At 44.0% G+C, this 21,093-nt stretch overlaps 1 protein-coding gene across 1 annotated transcript in view; it reads left to right on the top strand.

Moving 5' to 3' along the window:
- LEMD1 (LEM domain containing 1) overlaps positions 1-4,217 on the top strand; it is a 30,823-nt gene extending 26,606 nt beyond the window's left edge. Inside the window, exons 5-6 of the mRNA XM_043924120.1 lie at positions 2,591-2,667; positions 3,591-4,217. Coding sequence (XP_043780055.1) covers positions 2,591-2,667; positions 3,591-3,777 — 264 coding nt within the window. The 3' untranslated portion in view covers positions 3,778-4,217. The remainder of the gene's footprint in view (positions 1-2,590; positions 2,668-3,590) is intronic.
- Positions 4,218-21,093: the final 16,876 nt, after the last annotated feature.

Raw genomic sequence — 21,093 nt, 5'->3', positions numbered from 1 at the left:
TTAAAGAAAAGAATATGCTTATAAAAGATGTTTCCAACCCCCTTGGAAATAGTTTGAGTGTCTCTTGGTGAGCACACCCCCGCAGCCCACACATGTGGGAGTTTTCAAAGTCCTTCTACCTCCAGAGCCTTGCTTTCTTCCTCCAGGAAACTGATGCAGTGCAGGTGTGGTGGTGTCCTCGCTGAGAACAGTGCTCCCTCAGACGTGGTGCTCTTGTGCCAGGCACAGCTCCCACCGTCTGCAGAGACCCTGCAGTTGGTAAACCACTGCTGAGACCATCTTGTTTAAGAAGGTGGGGTAGTGGGTAGGGGGGAGTGGTGGAGGCCACAACTGACTCACCCCTGGTGGTCTCTGCCGGAGTGGGTGACCCGCAGTAGATGGTCACGGAGCAGGCCAGGCCCTTCCCACCCCACGCTGGGCTGAGACCATCACACCTGCTGGCCCAGCACCCTCTGAAGGTGGGTGTCCAGACTCACTAAGTTGTGTGTTCTCTTGGGGTGTCCTAACGAAGCACTTGCTAAGACCAGGGCTGTCCTTCCTCCTGCAAATTCTGTGGCTCACACGAGTGCCCAGCGGCCTCCCTCTCCTGCCCCACCCTCCATCACCCCCGCGTCAGTCTATCTCAGTCCTGCTGTCAGAACTCCTCCTCTGGTCTTTCCTTCCGGATCTTGTTCTGTTTGTTCTGTGAATGTGCGGGTCAGTCCTCTCCTGAAAGGCAAGTCCCATCTTGCTCCTGACGCCTGACTCCCTCACTCTCAGCCAACAGCCTCCTGAGGACTCTGGAGGCGTGGCAGCTGTCAGAGGCTCCTGTTGTGTTCAGGGGTGCTGGGCCCCTGGGAGGGGGACAAATATCTACCCCCAGTGGTAGATAATATGGCTTGATTAAAGAGAAATAGAAAATCAAGGCATCCTGCCATACACTTTAAATCTATACAGCAACGTATGTCAATTATTTCAATAAAACTGGGCGGGGGGAGTGGAGAGAAATAGAAGACAGCTCTGTGAGATCCAACAGATGGTCTGATTAGGGAGAAGGAAGTCAGTGCAGAATACACACAAACTCCCCATGCTCAGTGATCAGCTGTTTAGGACAAGGATAGTGTGGTGGTCCCTGTGAAAATCCTCACTGCCAGCATGGGGACTGGTACTCAGCAGCACAGTACAAATGTTTATTGAACAAATAAACAAAACTTCAGGTCAACAAAGTCAGGTATAGAATATGTATATGAGGGTCAAAGAAATATAGACCAGATGAGTGATCTGAGTGGATAAGAGCAGTGAAGAAGACTTCTCGTAGGAGGGAAATTATTTTTTTAGAAGCTGGAAGGTAGAGAGGAGTCTGGTGTAGAGTTCCATTGATAATACTGAGTGACCTTAGACAACTTATGAACCTTTCTGTGCCTCAAACATACACTCTCTAACATGGAGCCATGAGTGTCTACCAGATGAGGGCAGGGTGGTCGAGGAGGCTCAGTGCATTCATGGGAAATGGGACCTAGAACTTGGTAAATGGCAGTCAGCGACACCATCTGACACCACATCTTCACCTTCCTAGGGGTCACCCCCTGGACACTGCAGACATTTGAGGATGATGAGGCCTGAATCTTAACTATAAATGGACAGTCAAGGGGAACCAGACATATGAAGAGAAACAACAACATGAGATTAATAACAGTTATCATTATCGCAATCATTATGACTAATGTTTATTGAATGCTTACCATGTGCCAGATGTTTTCATCACTTCATACAGTTTAAATCATTTAATCTTTACAACTCTATTTCACAGAGAGGGAACAAAGGCCTAAAGAGCTTTACCTTTTGACTTAACTGAAGAATATACCAGTATGAAAGAAATTTGGGGGAAAAGGAAAAAACAGAAACGCCATGATTATCTCTCCTTCTACTCCTCTTACAGAACATTTTCATTTTCCTAAATTACTTTCTAATCCATGTTCATTGCCAACTTGTCTTTTAAAATAATTTTATTCTTTATACGAAAATGATGTGGGATCATTATGAAAAGTTTCAAGCAATAAAGAAGTACAAATAAGAGAGAAAAGAAAGAGCTGATATTTAAGAACAAAACGCTGCTGGCATCACGTGACCCTCTTCACCGGCGTGTCTGCTGTTCGTGTTGAGTCACTGAAGTAAAATATTACTCTACAGAACTTGGATGTTTTTACTAATTATTGAATAAAGGAAGGCTAACTTAAAGTTTGTGTTATGAGGTACTAAACTACCCAATGGGCTTCCCAGGCGGCACAGGGGTAAAGAATCCACCTGCCAATGCAGGAGATGCAAGAAGCGTGGATTCAATCCTTGGGTCAGGAAGATCCCCTGGGGTAGGAAATGGCAACCTGCTCCAGTATTCTTGCCTGGAAAATTTCATGTACAGAGGAGCCTGGCGGGCTAAAGTCCATGGTGTCGCAGAATCAGACATGACTGAGCACACACACACACACAGACTACCTGATACACCAAAACTTATCAGTTCTCAGATTATATGACTTTTCCTAGAAAAAAAATAAGATTCTTTGTATAAAATATTGGAAACTATAAATTCTTGATATTTTTTTCTGTTCGTTAGAGATGCAAGACTTCCACCAATAAATCAAAAGCTGTAGAAATCTTCTGCTCGGATTCTAAGCGTACTGAGGGAAGAAGGTAATGCTTTTCTTAACATATGAGAAGATATGTATGTGCATAAGATATGAGTCTTATGCAACTCCTGGAAAAAAAAAAACTCATTATTCAGATTTCTGTGAGGGGTTTGAGTCTGAAAACAATGTGTTGCAAAAGGAGAAAGATTGGTGATCTCTCAGAATTTCAAAGTCTAAGGGGCCTTACAGACTCTGTACTTCGCTACTCATATTTAGAGATAAGGAAATGGGCCAGAGAAGCTGAGGAGGATAGAATAAATCACAGTAAGCTAAGATCAGAACCCAAGTCATTTAGAAACATTAGTAGTCATTTAGAAACCTTTATTCCTATTGGTGGGAAAGGAAAAAGAAAAGGAAAAAAAAAAAAAGAGCAAGGAGTTGAAATAAAAACTCAAAACAGATGTTTTATGGGTCAAAACAGTAAAGCCTTCTGGTATACTTCCTAACTTCTGAATTAATTTTGGCCGATTGCCAGGATTTGACTAGCAGATCAGAAATTCCCCTCTTTCCTTTGGCAATGTAAAATAAGCAGATTTCAAAAGTAGTTCCCATCTCCTCCCTGAAAAATCAGTGCTTATACCTGTGGAGAAAAGGGAGAGGGCCAATGTACAGATGCCCCCATCAGCGAGTACCCATCCCCAACGGGCATCAGGGGACCGTAAGGCCCTGAGCCTGGCCTTGCACCACCATCGGAAGATATCACACACACAGTGATAAATACATATTCTGTGGGATTTTAGAGATCTCACATCTTGGTGATATCCTGTTAATATTACTCTTTGAAATTAGCTTAGGTTTTAAATGAGCAGAGGGTTGCTTCCGGAAGTCCCACCATGGTTGCTCCCTTGAGACCGAAGCCCCACGCATTTTAAGAGGTCCTCAAGTAGCAGTTGGACACAACCCTAAAGGCCACTACTGTTTTCACAGATGTGCTACAAGGGCACCAAACATCAGATACAAAGCACTGAGGAACCTCAAAGAGAAAGCCTGCTGCAGAGTGAACAGGAGAGCTGGAAACGGGAACCTGGAAGTGTTTCCAATGGGCTTGACACTTGCTGTGTTCGGCATCTTCGTTATTGTGATATTTGTCTACATAACCATGGAAAGCAAGTAACTCTTTGGTTAAGTGCTTTGGAAGCAGAGTGAGGAACACGTGCCTGAGTATTGCTCCGAGCCCTCCTGCTTCAGGAGGGAACAGAGGCTACTCTCAAGGTGGAGACCCAGCCCCATAGCCGGGCAGTCTTCCCTTGCCCTGTGCTGAGCTGAAGGGTCTGTGACCAGGCTCCAGACAGGTGGAAGGGATGAGGGAGCGAGCCAGGCATTTGTGTCAAAGAGCTGGATAGTAGGAGTCAGGTTAGCCATCATTAAAAGTACTTTCACGTTCGTGCAGCCCTCTAAGAAGGAAACTGTGCCTGGAGTTGTTCTTTTTCACTGCGGTGATAAGCTGTGGATCACATTTTATTCACTCTTCAAATTGGGTAGTCAACTATGGGCAAGGCCAAAACAAGCGATGAACAAAAAAGGGAGCGTATCTGCTTTGGCAAACACAAAGAACTAGCCAACATCACCAGTAATGAAAAGAAAATCACTCAGAACAAGATTATATTTTCACCATTGAACTTAGAAAGGTCTGAAAAGATTAAGACCTGGTAAGGAGTGCAGTGATCACGGCCCTGGGGGTGGGCAGGGCTGGGCAAGCACCTGAGCTCCTCTGCTTCTTGGCTTTGTGAGCTTGGGGGAGGTAGCTGTCTTCTCTGAGCTTCAGTTCAACTTCTGAAAACAGGGATAAAATAGACGCTTAGGGTGACAGAGGATGAGATGGTTGGATGGCATCACCGACTCAGTGGACATGAGTTTGAGCAAGTTCCAGGAGTTGGTGATGGACAGGGAAGCCTGGCATGCTGCAGTCCATGGGGGTCACAAAGAGTCGAACTCAACTAGCGACTGAACTGAACTGAACTGAACTGAAATTCTTAGGGGGGGTGAAGAATTTGAAGAAATTGCACATATGAAGTAATGATATAATACTTGGTGTTATCCACAGCTAACTGGTAGAAGCCCTCACTAAATGTTCAATAAATGCTTAAGCCGTGTTACACTTTGGCATAATATTTCAGCTTCTGGGAAGAGCTACTTCTAGACAGAGAGAAGTCTTAAGTACCAAGAAGTTAGCTGCAGTGATTTTCATGGCAGTCAAAAGGTAGAGCCAACTCAAATATCCAACAATAGGGGAAAGGCTTAATAAGTTGAGGTCTAGCCTCTTGACAGATGACTGTATAAGAATTTAAAACATTAAAAAGTTTATCATAACAGAAAATGCTTATTTAAAAAATTTTAAGCAGCTTTATTGAAATATAATTTACATGCCATACAGTTCACCTAATGTGTAAAAGTCAATGATTTTTAGAGTATGTGTAGTTGAACAACCGTCACCTATTTATATTTTAGAATATGTACAGGTATACAACCATTACCACAAGCAATTTTAGAATGTTTTCATCACCCCTAAAATGCTTTTTTAAAAATAGTAAACAAAAATGATGCAGATTCGTTACTATTGTATTATCACAACTAAACAAACAACACTGGAAGAAATATGTAAAAATGTTAATAGTACTTCAAAAATGGGACTCTGATTGTCTTTATTTCTACTTTTCCATGTTTTTAAAGATTTCTATAAGCAGAGTGTGTTGATTTGTGTTAATTCAGGAAAAGTGTTAATTCAGGAAAGTTTTATTTTAAAAAATGTATACTGTATTACAGTTTGGCTGTAAGGAACATAAAACTCAGTAAAGCTGGCTTAAACAAACAAGGACTTATTTTTATCTCTTAAAAAGAAATTTGGAGCTTAAAGCATATAATTCTATTAAAAATAACCAAATGTAATATGCTCCTGCTCAAATAAACCAACTGTAGAAAAAATTATGGTCATGAAAATTTGAAACTGACTAGATATTTGATGATATTTAGAGATTCTTGATCTTATTGAGCTTCAGCAGCTATTCTGTGACTACAAGTTAAAAAGCATAAGAGGAAAAAAAAAGCATAAGAGGAAAGCTAAGATAATTGCAAAGATATTGGCCTGCTGTCTTTAAACTCCTGAAATTAGTTCTGAAACTCAATCCAGTGCATTAGTATTTTAAGGCAGAACTTAGGAACTCACCACCTCCTATCCCCAGCTCGTGTTATGAATTTCATTCAGAACAGTAAGGCTTCCCAGGTGGCTCAGTGGTAAAGAATCCACCTGCCAATACAGGAGACCCAGAAGACAGAGGTTCGATCTCTGGGTCAGGAAGATCCCCTGGAGGAGGGCCACCCACTCCAGTATTCCTGCCTGGAGAATCCAATGGGCAGAGGAGCCTGGCCAGCTATGGTCCATAAGGTCTCAAAGAGTCAGACATGACTGAACTGACTTAGCGTGCAGAACAGTAAGGGAGGCTAGGAGGGTGGGCATTTGAAATTTAGCAGCCTCTGTTAGACAGGGGATAGAGGATTGAGCATAAGAAGAGGAGACAGCAACCTATAGTGGTGGCCACATGTTCGGTTGTCAATAAGATAAAGCATAAAAAATAAATAAATCTCTCCTAGAAAGCCTTCGTCAGTCCTTGAATCTTTGCCGATTACTTCTTGTAAATTAGAATCCTGGAATCAGTCTCAGGAGACTGAACAAGACCTCCAATTAGCGCCTCAGCCCTCAAGGTGCGGTCTCCAAGCAGCAGCCTTAGCAGCTCAGGCCCTACCCCAACCTACTAAGCTGGAATTTGCATTTTAACAGGATCCCAGGATTCCCGTACACATTAAAGTTTGAGAAGCACTGCTGTGCTTCATGCCCATCAGATGCTTGTGTAGGAGGAATCCTAGCTCAAGCCTAAGCCAGGCTGACCTTAAGCGTCAGGCCAGAAGACCAGCAGGCTGGGTCCATCAGGGGTCTGTGCACTGATTACCTCTTTGAGAAAAATGTGTCTTAAAGGAAGAGACTCAGGGGTATGAGTTTGATCTCAGGAAATGTTCCACTATTCATCCATCCGATAATTTATCATCTCCTGCATCCTCTCAATAGAAAGGCAAATAAAATCAGTGTAAGATACAGTCCCTACTCTTAAGGGACTGGTAGGGGAGAAGGAGATGCCAACAGACATTGCAATGTTAAGTGACCTCCTTTTGATGGTAGGGCAGGGAGTATAGAAGAGGGCGACTTTCTCCAGGGTTGGGAGTAGACACGGGTAGCTTCCTGGAGCAAGTGGTATCATAGTTGAACCCAGCAGGAGGAGTGGGATTCGATCAACAGAAGTGGGAGGAAAGTGGGTGAGGCTAAAGGTGAAAGGACCGTCTCCAGGCCGAGGGCACAGTGTTTCTAGAGATGGGTAGGGGAGAAGCACTATGAAACTGAACGGGGTGGTGAGGAATGGGGCTGGCAAGGAGGGCAGAGTTTGGATCACGGCGAGTCTCGGGGACCATATCAAGGTCTTTAATCCCAGGGCCAATGCAGAAGAGGACCTCTTCTAAGAACGAACCATCCCTGCCTCCCTGACTGTCTTCCTTGACAGTTTCCATAGCTTCCATGCCTTCCCCTGAAAACCTTCTAAAGGTAGAGAAAGCCTTCTAAAGAGGCATCAGACTGAAGGAGCCTTTTGCCCAGGCCCCTGAAAGACTCCGGGCACACAGGGCAGTTATCAGGGTGCTGGGCCTGGCAGCAACAGGAGCAGGAAGCTCTGCATCAGTGGGAGAGGGGGGTGCACTCTGACACACACTTCCCCTGCCATCCTCGGCGAGGGCACTGCGTCCCACAAGGCCGCAGGAGCAGGGGCAGGAGTGGGAGGTCAGGGGGTGCTCCCTGGTGCGGGTGGGCAGACACGAGGCACCTTCATGGAACTCCCTGGAGGCAAGGAAGGAGCTGCTGCAACTGACCCAGCAAAAAGGGTAGGTGTGACAGGGGGCCACTGAAACCCCTCTGCGTAGAGAACTCAAACCACTGCCATGGTCTGTGAATCTTCATCCTGTGACCCAGCTGTTTCACCGTCGTCTCTGTAAGGCTCCCCTTGCCCTGGCGATCCGGGGAGAGTTTGTATACGGAGGGGAGCTGTGTCCTCCCAGGACCGCCGTCCTCAGTCTCCAGGAAACTGTTGCCACCAAACTAACCTCACGGAGCTGGTACAGGGAAGGCTGTGTGCGTAGCAGGCTTTTCTGAAACTGGAGACGTGATGAGGAAACTGAAATGTGGAGAGGAAAGAACAGAGCCTACTTTGGTGCCTCTCCCAGCTCCGAGTCATCTACCCGCCCCACTCCACCCTCAGCTATACACCCCCGCGGCAGAAGCCGGAACACTGAGACTGTCTTGACTTTGGGCCAAATTGAATTCCCAGGCAGGACTCCCTCCCCCCACTAGTCTCACTGATAGGGAAGGAATTGGTGTAGAGATTTATTCTCTCATCAAGGGCAAACTCCAAGACATCAGGGTGTTTTATTTTTCCAGTTCCAACTACTTGTCTGCCTCTCCTACAAGTCTTGTAGCTCTATGGGTTGGGGACTGTATCTTAACTGTCTCTGGATCTCTTCTTAAAAGTCCTGACTCATCCAGAACAAGCCCACTTCCTTTTCAAGCCATTTCCAACCCAAACAGACATTTGAAACGACAAAACCAATACCCTAGATTTCACCTCCTACTTATCCCTGTGAGAAGTTCCTAAAATGAGCAAACTGCAGCTGAAAGGCATCATTATGTGTGTTTATTCCTCAACAGTCTGTCCTTCCTGGGCATGGGTAATGCTCATGGGTAGTGACATGGATCAAATGTCACTTACCTCTGGGTAAGCGTTCTTACCTCTGATCGCCAAGCAGTTAAGGGGGGCACTGGCTGGCGACAGGATTCAGCTAATTTCATGTCCCAAGGGGCGCTGGATTTCGTGGGCCTGTGTTCTGCATGTGGGGCAACAGGTTCTATTCTATCACGTGTGCTGTTGAAATCTCTATGCAGCCAACGTTCAGGCTGGCAGATGGAAGAAATTCTTAAAGGTTCTATTTCTGGCTTTCAACATGCAAAGAAATACTGTGCTCCCACTTCTTAAAAATAATTGGTTAAGCACCAAGTTATATTCATTGCCACAGTCATAAATAAAAAAGTGCTAGACCACATTATTCACATCTAGGGTATTGATAATAATTCTTATGTGCAAGGAAAAGGATTACTGATGTTTGGGAGGTCTTCCTTCTTGCTCCCCTGCCCCCACTTTCCTTCTGTCCTCAAACCCCACCACTACCCCCCAACCAAGAAAAGTCTTGCTGATTAGAGTAGCATGAAGAGGCTGATCTCTAAAGTAAAATTAAATGTTACTCTTTTCCAAATCAAGAAATAATCTCAAGGCTAAAATAAGAAAGTGCCAAACCAATTTAGCATTTGATTCTGAGGAAGATTTCCCCTAGAATCTTGGATGGCAGAACATGAAAGGGAAGCCAATTAGCTTGTGTGAAGCCACACTAACTTTGAGCAAGCTTGCTCCAGAAGAAATGCACCCAGTAAGAAGGTACGTGGAAGCCAGAGCGACTGCCATCAAGGCTTCTTCCCGTTGGTGCACACAGACAGCTTCCTGCCCGTTTCCTGCTGGCAAAGCAGGTGAGTGCAGAGCAGCAGGAAATATGCCGAGGTGTTGCAGACACACACCACCCAGCACTGGTTCACGTTCACTGAAAAACGATGGCTCATGTGTGGGTGTAAACTGAACACAACCCTACCTAATGAATCACTCCCTGGAGAGCCAGAAGGGGCTATTCTAGGTACGCTGCAGGCTTGGACGAGGGTGCCTCGCTGTTTCCTGACAACGGGAGAACGCTGTGACAACTCCAGTTCCTAGAGAGCCATTGTTAAATTCTCTTCGGAGCTGAGGGATTAGCTAAGAGTATGCTGAGGGGACAGGATGAATTTGCTTTGTTGTGGTTGCAACTAGGGTTCGTTGGCCTCTCGGGGAATATGGGTCACTGACGTCTACTACTCTTCCGATCAGAGCTCAGCTCTTCTGCTTTCCCCAAGACTGGCGTGGGACAAGCAAGAAGGGCGCGTCCACAGCCAGCCTGAGTCAGGGGGACTCTGCTGCCAGGGGAGCACGTCTTTCTTCCTGATGCTGCTGGAGCGTTGAAACTGGCCCAAGGGGGATGACAAGGGGGATGCTGCTGAGATGGAACTCAGGGGATCCAGGTTCCAATCTCACCTCTGCCCCCACTACATGTGGGCATGGAAGGCTTATCTGGAGCCTCAGTTGCCTCCTCTGTAAAATGAGCAATAGATTTCTGAGTTGGAAACTACATTGACGAACCTTAAAGACAGTGTGCTAAGTAACATAATCCAACCACAAAAGGGCCAGTGCTGTATGATTCCACTTTTATGGTTACCTAGAATAGTCAGACTCATAGAGACTGAATGCAGAATGGTGGTTGCCAGTTTCTGAGGGGTGGGGGAGTGAAGAGCTGTTGGTTGGTAGGTTCCAAGTTTCAGTTTGGGAGGATGAAGTTTCAGAAATGGATGGTAGGGATGGTCACACAACAGTATTTAGGATCACTGAACTGCATAGCTAAAAATGGTTAAAGTGGTACATTTTGTGTTGTGTATGAAAGTGTTAATCACTCAGTCATGTCTGCAGTCCCACAGACTGCAGCCTGCCAAGCTCCTCTGTCCATGGGATTCTCCAGGCTAGAGTACTGGAGTGGGTTGCCATTCACTTCTCCAGGGAATCATCTCAACCCACGGATCGAACCTGGGTCTCCTGCATTGCTGACAGATTCTTTACTGTCTGAGCAACCTGGGAAACTATGTGTTATATATACTTGCCACAGTATTAAAAAATAAAAAAGAAATGAAGCAATTACTCACAGCATTTGCTCACAACATCAGGGGTCTCAAACTCAAACATCCACAGAAAGAAAGAAAGAAAGAAAGTGAAGTTGCTCAGTCGTGTCCTACTCTGTGACCCCATGGACTGTAGCCCAACAGGGTCCTCTGTCCATGGGGTTTTCCAGGCAAGAATACTGCAGTGGGTTGCCATTTCCTTCTCCAGGGGATCTTCCCAACCCAGGGATCAAACCCAGGTCTCCCACACTGCAGGCAGACGCTTTACCATCTGAGCCACCAGGGAAGCCCAAACATCTGTGGGTCCAGGCAAATTGTGTAAGTGAATGAGTGAGTCCTGTGACTTGCTGGAGGCACATCGCCCTGGAGCAGGCAACAGCTCCCCAGCCCAGCCAGGACCCACCATGCAGGAAGGTGGGGCGGTTTGTCAAGAAGAGTGAAAATTCTGGATATTTTGGTGAAGTCTCTGAACTAAATTGGCAACTAAACTAACTAAAATTGAACTAAAATTGGCAACTAATCTAAGAAATTTTTTAAACCCTCAAAGCTGTGAGCCAAAAAAAATACATCTACAGGTCCTATTCCGCTTGCAGACTCTCTCTCCCCCTGTGTAGATGACCCCTATGTATCATCTAGATTCCTTTCTCCTGTGCACCCCAGCCCCACTACCCCCTCAATAACACACTGTGGCCACGACAAGCTGTCTCGGGGTAAGTCTCCTGACTTTCCACACCGTGTGCCCGTGGAAACCCAACCAGAATATGCCAGAACAGGCAGGATATACTTCACCGACAACAAGCAGGTAGGCTTGGGTCGACACTGCGATGGTCCTAACAGAGTCCATCAGAGATGTGGGGGTGCTTATATGCATTTTCTAGCCCCAAACCCCACTAACTCTTATGATTTTTTTTTTAACTTTCCTTAGTGGAAGCCTACTTTTTCACTCTCCTCTTTCACTCTCATCAAGAAGCTTTTTAGTTCCTCTTCACTTTCTGCCATAAGGGTGGGGTCATCTGCATATCTGAGGTCATTGATATTTCTCCCGGCAATCTTGATTCCAGCTTGTGCTTCTTCCAGCCCAGCGGTTCTCATGATGTACTCTGCATATAAGTTAAATAAGCAGGGTGACAATATACAGCCTTGACATACTCCTTTTCCTACTTGGAACCAGTCTGTTGTTCCATGTCCAGTTCTAACTGTTGCTTCCTGACCCACATACAGGTTTCTCAAGAGGCAGGTCAGGTGGTCTGGTATTCCCATCTCTTTCAGAATTTTCCACAGTTTATTGTGATCCACACAGTCAAAGGCTTTGGCATAAAGCTCAACATTCAGAAAACTAAGATCACGGCATCTGGTCCCATGACTTCATGGGAAATAGATGGGGAAACAGTGGAAACAGTGTCAGACTTTATTTTTGGGGGCTCCAAAATCACTGCAGATGGTGACTGGAGCCATGAAATTAAAAGACGCTTACTCCTTGGAAGGAAAGTTATGACCAACCTAGATAGCATATTAAAAAGCAGAGACATTACTTTGCCAACAAAGGTCCACCTGGTCAAGGCTATGGTTTTTCCAGTGGTCATGTATGGATGTGAGAGTTGGACTGTGAAGAAAGCTGAGCGCCAAAAAATTGATGCTTTTGAACTCTGGTGTTGGAGAAGACTCTTGAGAGTCCCTTGGACTGCAAGGAGATCCAACCAGTCCATCCTAAAAGAGATCAGTCCTGGGTGTTCATTGGAAGGACTGATGCTGATGCTGAAACTCCAATACTTTGGCCACCTCATGCGAAGAGTTGACTCATTGGAAAAGACCCTGATGCTGGGAGGGATTGGGGGCAGGAGGAGAAGGGAATGACAGAGGATGAGATGGCTGGATGGCATCACCGACTCGATGGGCATGAGTTTGAGTAAACTCCGGGAGTTGGTGACAGACAGGGAGGCCTTGCATGCTGTGATTCATGGGGTCGCAAAGAGTCGGACACGACTGAGCGATTGAACTGAACTGAATGGAGGCCTAGTGAAATAGACCCTGACTCTCCCATCACACTTGATGCCTTCCATCTCTTGATTTCTGCTTTGAAACTAATCAACTCCCTTGCTATATCTGGTGTCCATTCTCATTACCATATTTAGAAGTCAGATGATACCATGTATCTTTGTTAATTTTTGACGAGTGTGGAAAATACATCCCAGTATATGAGACCCCAGGGTAAAGGGATTTTATGTTATCAGAATAGTAACAGCTATGTAGATGCTGGAGGCTGCCTTACTATATTTCACTTATAAGCCCAATACTGCAACTTGGCAAAGAACACAGGCAGTTTTCTGCATTTGCTAGCAGCTTTATTTAAAGGTGGGATATTGCTTGCAAAAGTAGGCCATTTGGAGACGTGCAAGGAATACACCACTGATCACCCGCCAGTATCTGTCTTGCTTATACCAAATCTGGTAGCAGAAAGGAAAAATTGGGGCATTTCCTTAGGCCAGGCTTTCTACAATTAATTCTCAGTGACAGCACATACTTCCACTTGTGAGAAACCATCAAAAGGTTCTTTCTGAGGTGATATGCTCTCCCAAAAGTGGGGAGGCAGAAGTATTGCTTAGATGAACAGATCTGCATTCTCGGCAAATCCTGCTGGTGATGGGAAGGTCGTAGCTCTGTATTCAATGAGTCTTTCTGCCTGCCTGCTCCTGTGAGCCAGTGTGACCTTACACTCAGTGATTCTTCATGCAGCTGGAAACTTTTCTCAGATAACTTTAGTTTGCCTCTTTGAGAGGTAGCAACTTCCTTCCTAACAGTGTGCCATTTAGTTGGCATTTATAAAGGGCTTACTGGGTGCCAGGCCCTGCACTGGGAACTGAACTACAAGGATGCTCTCGCAGGGAAAGCAGAGGACTTGCCCAGAGTCTGTGTGAACGAACGCTCCCTGGTGCTCTGCCCAGATCCCCTTCCCTGCTGCATGGGTTCCTGTCAAAGACTCACGGGTACCACTCTTTTCCTGAGAGCGGCCTTCGGTTGATAGGGCTGCTTCTCCTGATCAGTGAGACCCACCTGGGTAGCCCAGAGCCAAAGACTGATCTGGAAAAACAAAAGGCCAGTCCCTTGGCATCAAGGAGGGGAAGGGACACCTCTGTGGTACTGATTGTGTTCCAGAGGTCTCCACGTCCCACCCATCCACCCGGAATCAGGCCAAGGCTTAGCTTTAGCTGGGACCACAGTTTTGTGTGGCTGTTTCCCCTTTATCCTGCTTCAGACCCATACAGGTTTTCTGAAGAGCACTTCTACAATAAGCCACAGGCCTCAGACTCTGATTCTAGGGATCCCAACATGTGACAGGGTTATGAAGATGGTATTTAATTGGAATTGTCATGAAATGTTATACCTTTCTTTTGCCTTTTTAAGCAAAGAATCTGAGTATATAATTTTTCAAGAGAAAATATTTGCAAATCACATATCTGATAAGAGCTTAATATCCAAAATATATAAAGAACTCACAGAACTCAGTAGCAAAAAAACAAAACCAACATGCCTAAAAAATGGGCAGAGGGTCTGAATAGACATTTTTCTAAAGAAGACATACAGATGGCCAACAAACACATAAAAAGATCTCAGCATCACTGATCATCAGCAAAATACAAACCAGTGAAATATACATCACACCTGTTAAAGTGGTTATAAAAAACACAAGCAATAACAAGATTTGGTGAGGAGATGGAGAAAAGGGAATCCTTGTGCCCTATTGGTAGGAATGTAAATAAGTGCAGCCACTCTGGAAAACGATGTGGAGATTCTTAAAAAAATTACTGATAAAATAGAACTACCATATGATCCAGCAATCTACCTCTAGGTATTTATCTGAAGGAAACAAAAACATAAATTTGGAATTATACATGAAACCACCATGTTCACTGAAGCATATTTTTACAATAACCAAGATATGGATATAACCTATGTGTCCACTGGTGGATGACTGGATAAAGAAAGAAAAAAATGTGTATACACAACACAGCAGAGTACTATTTGACCATAAGAAACAATGGATCTTAGCATTTGCAACAACGTGGATGGTGCTAGAAAGCTTATGTTAAGTGAAATGTCAGACAGGGAAAGAGAGATACAGTATTATGTCACTTATATGTAGAATTTTGAAAACAAAAAACCCGCCCAAGTTCATAGATATGTTAAATTATATCTCAATAAATATATAGAAATAAAACATATAGAAATATAATTTTCATATTTTTGAATGACTTCCTCTTTTGCTTCCTCCTCAATGAAATAAGGACATTGAATGAGACATTTTCCCTGCCAAATATTATGTCTTTGACTTTGTAACCATGAGCATCACTTTGGGGATGGAATGGAAACAGACAGACCTGGGTTCAAATTCTGACTCCACATCTATCAGCTGAGGGTCCTTGCAAGCTGTTTGGTCTTGCTAAGCTGCAGTTCCTTTGTCTGCTGGTTGGGAAGTGGTGTCTAGCTCAGCAATGTAGTGAGGACTAACAAAATAATCTATACTGAAGCACATAGTGCAGTACCTAGCAATAAATCATAGTTATTAATACTAATATCTTACTTATTAAAATAGGGACACCTCTACAGGCTTATAAGACAGCTTGCCCTGTCCTACATGGTCCCAGACCACTGTGCTCTTTGAGTCGCTGAGTTTTTCCTCTGCTTCAGGTTCTCAACTATCTGGAACAATTCTTTCCCGCACTTGAATTTTCTGACTCGTCTGCTACAGATTGTAGAAACCCTGTAATCAGACTTATTCGCTCTGACTGGGTTTATTACTAATGATACTGATTATTATGAAATTATTATGAAATCTAATTATTATTAGATTTCTTGGCCTGTCTGAGTTGTCTTGTGGCAAGTTGTAGCTGGGCAGCTTTCAGCTAGACCATGGCCTCATAGAGCTTGTAGATGATGTGACCATCAGTCAGTCGCTGACAGCTAGTCGAGGGCCAGCAGCTAGTAGGGATCCAATAAATGCTAGTTAAAATATGCTCTTAAGGATTGAAGATAAAATGTAACTAAAGAGGCTCAAAATGGGGGCCTAAACCTCTGCTACAAAATCAAGTCCACATTTTGTTGTTGTTCTGGATGGTTGAGGCTTCTGGTTAAAAGATTTTGTGATCAAAAAAGGTTTTATTACAGAAGTAGACACTGAAAGGGGAGAGGAGAAAGTGAATTTCATCTCCCAATTAATGTTAATACAAGGACTAAGATTCTGAATGCTAAAATTCTGCTTTTCTTTTCCACAGTCCCCACGATGGGCAGAGTGTCTTAACATTACAGGCTTTGCAAACAATAGAGAAACCCAAGGGGACAGCCACATGGTGTTTGCTCCCTGTGGCTCCTAATCACCCTCCTGCCATTCTCCTTTGATGTCTTCCTTGTCTGTTTCCCTAAATGACACAGATCCTCCTGGCCTGCTCTTGGGCAGAGTTGTCCCTTGCATTTGGAGAGTCAGACAAGAGCCAGATGAGAGAAAGCAAGGATGCTTAATCAGCTGTCTTTACTGCTCAGGCCACCAGGCAGGGATGGGAGGGGAAATGGCCCCTCTGAGATCAAACTCTACAAAGTGCTGCCGTGGTACATTTTGCTCACACAACAATTAAACTGGTTAAACACTGCCTGACCCTAGGATTGCTGGCTGGGAGCCCGGGTTTGGTCTTCTTATCTCTCTAACAGGAGCCTACAGTGCAAGAGTCCTTCTGGGCTGCCTTTAGGCCTAGTAGGGAAATATATTTCTTCCTTATCTTAAAGGCCCAGCAACTTCTATACACAACTCGTCTGGTCAAAGCTCAGTGGAAATGGAGGCATCTCCTTTCAGAATCATTACCACACAGGTTCCCCAAATTCGGTGGCCCTCAGCCTGGTAGCCCATCAGAATAATCCTGGGTCTGGTGCCCAGGTTGTCCCCCAGACCAGTTAGCTCAGCATCTCGGGGAGGGACACAAGCGGCCAATGTTGGAAATGAATCGCCTTGGATGAAGGTCCCCGCAGAGAAGATGAAAAGATTTCCAAAGACTGAGCTCAGAGAGGAGCAGAGAGTGTGACCTTAAGATTTCTGCAGGACTTCCCTGGTGGTCCAGTGGTTAAAGATCTGCCTGCCAACGCAGGAGACATGGGTTTGATCCCTGGTCAAGGAAGATTCCACATGCCTCAGGGCAGCAAAGCCCCCGCGCCACAACTCCTGACCCCACATGGCAACTCCTGAAGCCCATGCACCTTAGAGCCGAGCTCCGCAACAGGAGAAGCACCGCAAAGAAACCCGCGCACTGCGGCCAGAGTGGCTGCCGCTCCGCAACTAGACAGCCCGCGCGCAGCAACGGAGATCCAGAGTACCAAAAATAAAAATAAACAAGCAGAAAGATTTCTGGAGGCCCCAGTGATGGAGAAGAAGAGACAGTAGTAGTTATTAGACTCACAGACTTAGAAAACAAACTTATGGTTACCAAAGAGGAAAGGTGTGGGAGGGGAGAGAGAAATTAGGAGTTTGGGATTAACATACACACGCTACTGTATATAAAGTAGATATCAACAAGGACCGATTGTGTAACACATGGAACTGTACTCAATATTCTGTGATAACCTGTATCGGGAAAGAATCTGAAAAAAAAGGATATTACATATGTATAACGGAATCACATTGCTATACACCTAAAACTAACACAATATTGTAAATCAACACTATTCCAATATAAAATAAAAATTGAATTAAATAAAAAGAGGGTTAATAAGAGGCTATATATATGTGTATACTTATATGTAGTACTTTTAACACAGGAAATGCTTCCTTAGCCAGATTGAGATCTTTCTTTTTTTTTTTTTAAACAGGAAGCTAATACCAATTTCATTTAAAATAACTCACACAGGAAAAAAAATCAATAAAACAAAATTCCATCAAAAGGAGAATGAACTGGCGGGCCACTGGCCACGTCCCTCTGGGAATGGCCGGCGAGCGTGGCGCACCCTAACGCCCATGGGAACGGGGTCCGGGGCTGAAAGTTCTTCCTCCTGAGACACGAGGTGCTGCTGGGGAAAGGCGGCCGCCCCCTTGCAGGTCAGGCACCTCACGTTCATGGGGAACCTGGTGTTGAACCGTTCACAGGTGACCCGCTTCTGGGTTGAGGTTTGGAGCTCCCTTGCTGCGATCTATTGAAAGTTTGTAAGGAAGTAATAAAGATATGATAAATATCTTTTAAACAATATATAGAAGGGAAATAAATACAAAAAAGACCCAAAAAATAGAATTTAAAAAATAAAAATAAAAAGGAGAGTAAACAATTCAATTTTGATTCCACACAATGGAATGCCACAAATAAAGATTAAACTACTTCCCTGGTGTAGTTCCCTGGAAAGGTTACCCACTCCAGCATTCTGGCCTGGAGAATTCCATGGACTGTATAGCCATGGAGTCGCAGAGAGTCAGACACAACTGAACAACTTTCACATGGAGTTCTCAAGGCAAGAATACTGAAGTGGTTTGCCATTCCCTTCTCCAGTGGATCATGTTTTGTCAATCGGAAAGGAAATCAGTCCTGAAGGACTGATGCTGAAGCTGAAACTCCAATCCTTTGGCCACCTAATGGGAAGAACTGACCCACTGGAAAAGACCCTGATGCTGGGAAAGATTGAAGGCAGGAGGAGAAGGGGATGACAGAGGATGAGATAGTTGGATGGCATCACCGACTCGATTGATGTGAGTTTGACCAAGCTCTGGAAGTTGGTGATGGACAGGGAAACCTGGCATGCTGCAGTCCATGGGGTCACAAAGAGTCAGACACGACTGAGTGACTGAACTGAACCCATAAAGTGGGGAGGTTACAGACTAAGAGAATCATGAGAGGAATATACATAATGCTTGAAGAGACCCCTTTTCCTTGTCTTTTCTACACTCTCAAGCCTTTCTCCATTTATATTGGGAAGGAGGATTAGGAAAAATTGAAACTGTTAAAGCTGATACCCTAGATACTCTAGACTTCCTTTTTTGCTATATATTTTTTTACATTATTTTCCAGTCGAACTAGTTAACAGTCTTTTCATATGTTCATAGGCAGTTATGCTTTCATGGCATGATAGGTAATTACTTTTCACAGTTCATTTAAGTGACAAAAAAATAAAACTGTGTGGAGGCTACAGAAATTGTGGTAGAACTTTTCCTTACTGTTCTAGTCCTAGTTATACCCTCTCTTAGTCAATCATATACCCATCAAAATTACCTTCATAGAGTTCCACTCAAAGGATATGAAGTTAGTATAAATACTCCCTGCTAAGTTTGCTGTGAAATCTTTAACCAAAATTAGTTTAACTCATTGTCTTCTGGGTTTATTAATTGTGAAGATTGTGTTTCAACAACTGAGAGAAATATTTCCTAATTTTGTCATGCTATCTGGAATTGCACAGTTGTAACTTCCTCAGATGTATAAACAGTCCCATGAAACTTTCAGAGAACACTTAATATGCTAGAATTAAGGATGGTCTGTGGTCACCCACAAAAGCTGGTACTCATCTAAACTTGGTTGCATAAGTAACATTAATTAAAAGCTTATTATATGCTTGGAACTGTGCTAGGTATTTTACATGCATTATTTCATTTAACTCTCTCAGCAACCGTGACATAATACTATTATAATATTATTGTAAAGTAACTATATTCCAATAAAAACTGATTAAAAATAATATAATATTATAACAATTCTGATTTGACAGCTGAAGACATTGAGACCCAGAAGGTTGATTTATTCAAGATTAAGTGGAGAACTGGGATACAAACCCATACCCATCTGATGCTAAAGTCTGATTTCAAAACTTCACTCTTAAAAAAAAAAGGCTTTATTGAGATATGATTAACATACCATATAATTCGACCACATAAAGCATGCAATTCAATGACTTTTACCAGAGTTGCATAGTCCTCACTACAATCAATTTTATAACATTCTTGAAAGTGAAAAGTGAAAGTGTTAGTCGCTCAGTTGTGTCCAACTCTTTGTGACCCCATGGACTGTAGCCCACCAGGCTCCTCTGTCCATGAGATTCTCCAGGCAAGAATACTGGAGTGGGTAGCCATTCCCTTTCTCCAGGGGATCTTCCCAACCCAGGGATCGAACCCAGGTCTCCTACACTGTAGGTGGATTCTTTAATGTCTGAGCCATCAGGAAAGTCCAAAAAGAAACTCTGTCTATCAATTAATGAATGGATAAAAAAATGTCATTCATACAATAGAAGGTTATGAGGGAAAAAAGAAACAAAGCTCTGAGGTAAAAGATGTGTTTCTTTTTAATGCTCCCACTTTTGATATCATATCTAAGAGTTAACGATACTGTTGTGTATATTAATCACTTGTGTATTATGCATTTGACAGTTGATAGAAGAGTATATTTTAAATGCTATTGCCACACATGCTCACAAAAAGAAAGGAAATTAGTGTGAGGTGATAGAGTCTTGATTAACCTTATTGTGCTCATCATTTTGCAATTTATACGTGTATCAGCTCCCCTGTACACCTTAAACTTGCATAGGTTATGTATCAATTATATCTCAACATCTTCCCTTCACCTGAATTTTCAGTACTCCAAGGCATTATCGGTGTTAGTCAGACCTAGGGTGAATCCTGACATTGTCGTGGGTTAACCGCTCGACTAGAGCCACAAGTTGTTTAAACTCTAGAAGGCTTAGTTTTCTCACCCGTGAAATGGGCATACTGCTACTCCCTTTACAGAGGTAGTTGCAGTGGGTTACAAATAACACTTCTAAGCGCCTGGAATATTGCAGGGACTTGATGGATGAGACTAGACATTGGCTCCTGCCATAAGGTTACCAGATTTCATAAATAAAAACACAGGATACCCACCTAAATCAGAATTTCAGATAAATGACCAAATTTTCTAGTTTACCTAAATATTCTAATTTAGCTGAGTCTTCTGTATCTTACCTGTCAAACCCCGATGGTGGTTTTTTCAACCACACCCGAGTCTGCACAAACCTGGATCTATTCCTTTGTCTCTGCTTGAATGTCTTCCACTCTGCTTTGCTGAAATCTGCCACCTGTTTGAAGGACTGGCTCTCTCTGGAGGTCTTCTCTGGCACCCTCAGAACGTTGCTTTCTTCTTCCTCTCCACTCTCAAAATACAGAGCAGACTGACCCTGTGTCACTTACCTGCTTCTACTCTGGACATGTATACCCTGTGCCTTATCTCCCCTGGAGCTAGAAGCTTCCTGAACCCACAAACCAGACCCGAAATGCCACCTCGTGCTTTGCATTCAAGAGGTGCCCCATAGCTATTTGTTAAATGAAAAAATGAGGCTCAATGGTCCTAAATCAGAGTTGCTTTCTGTTTTCATTTTCAGAGTAGATTTCCCCCTTTAAGTCCAGAATCTGGGCACCTCTGCCATATGGGGCTTTTAAGAGACTTAACTGAAATCTTCCAATTTAGGATAAAGGGAAGAAACATTAATCTTTTTCTTCTCTGGACAAGGAAATGAGAGTTTGGCCAGTGGGGGCGGGGGGTGGGGGTGGGGGTAGGGGGTGGGGAAGACTCTGGACAAGGAAGCGAGAGTTTTGGGGGGAAAAGACTG

Source organism: Cervus elaphus, chromosome 14 (assembly GCF_910594005.1).
Source record: "Cervus elaphus chromosome 14, mCerEla1.1, whole genome shotgun sequence".
Classification (NCBI taxonomy): Eukaryota; Metazoa; Chordata; class Mammalia; order Artiodactyla; family Cervidae; genus Cervus; species Cervus elaphus.
Note: the sequence above shows the minus strand (reverse complement) of the source record. Positions and strands in the feature narration are given on the sequence as shown.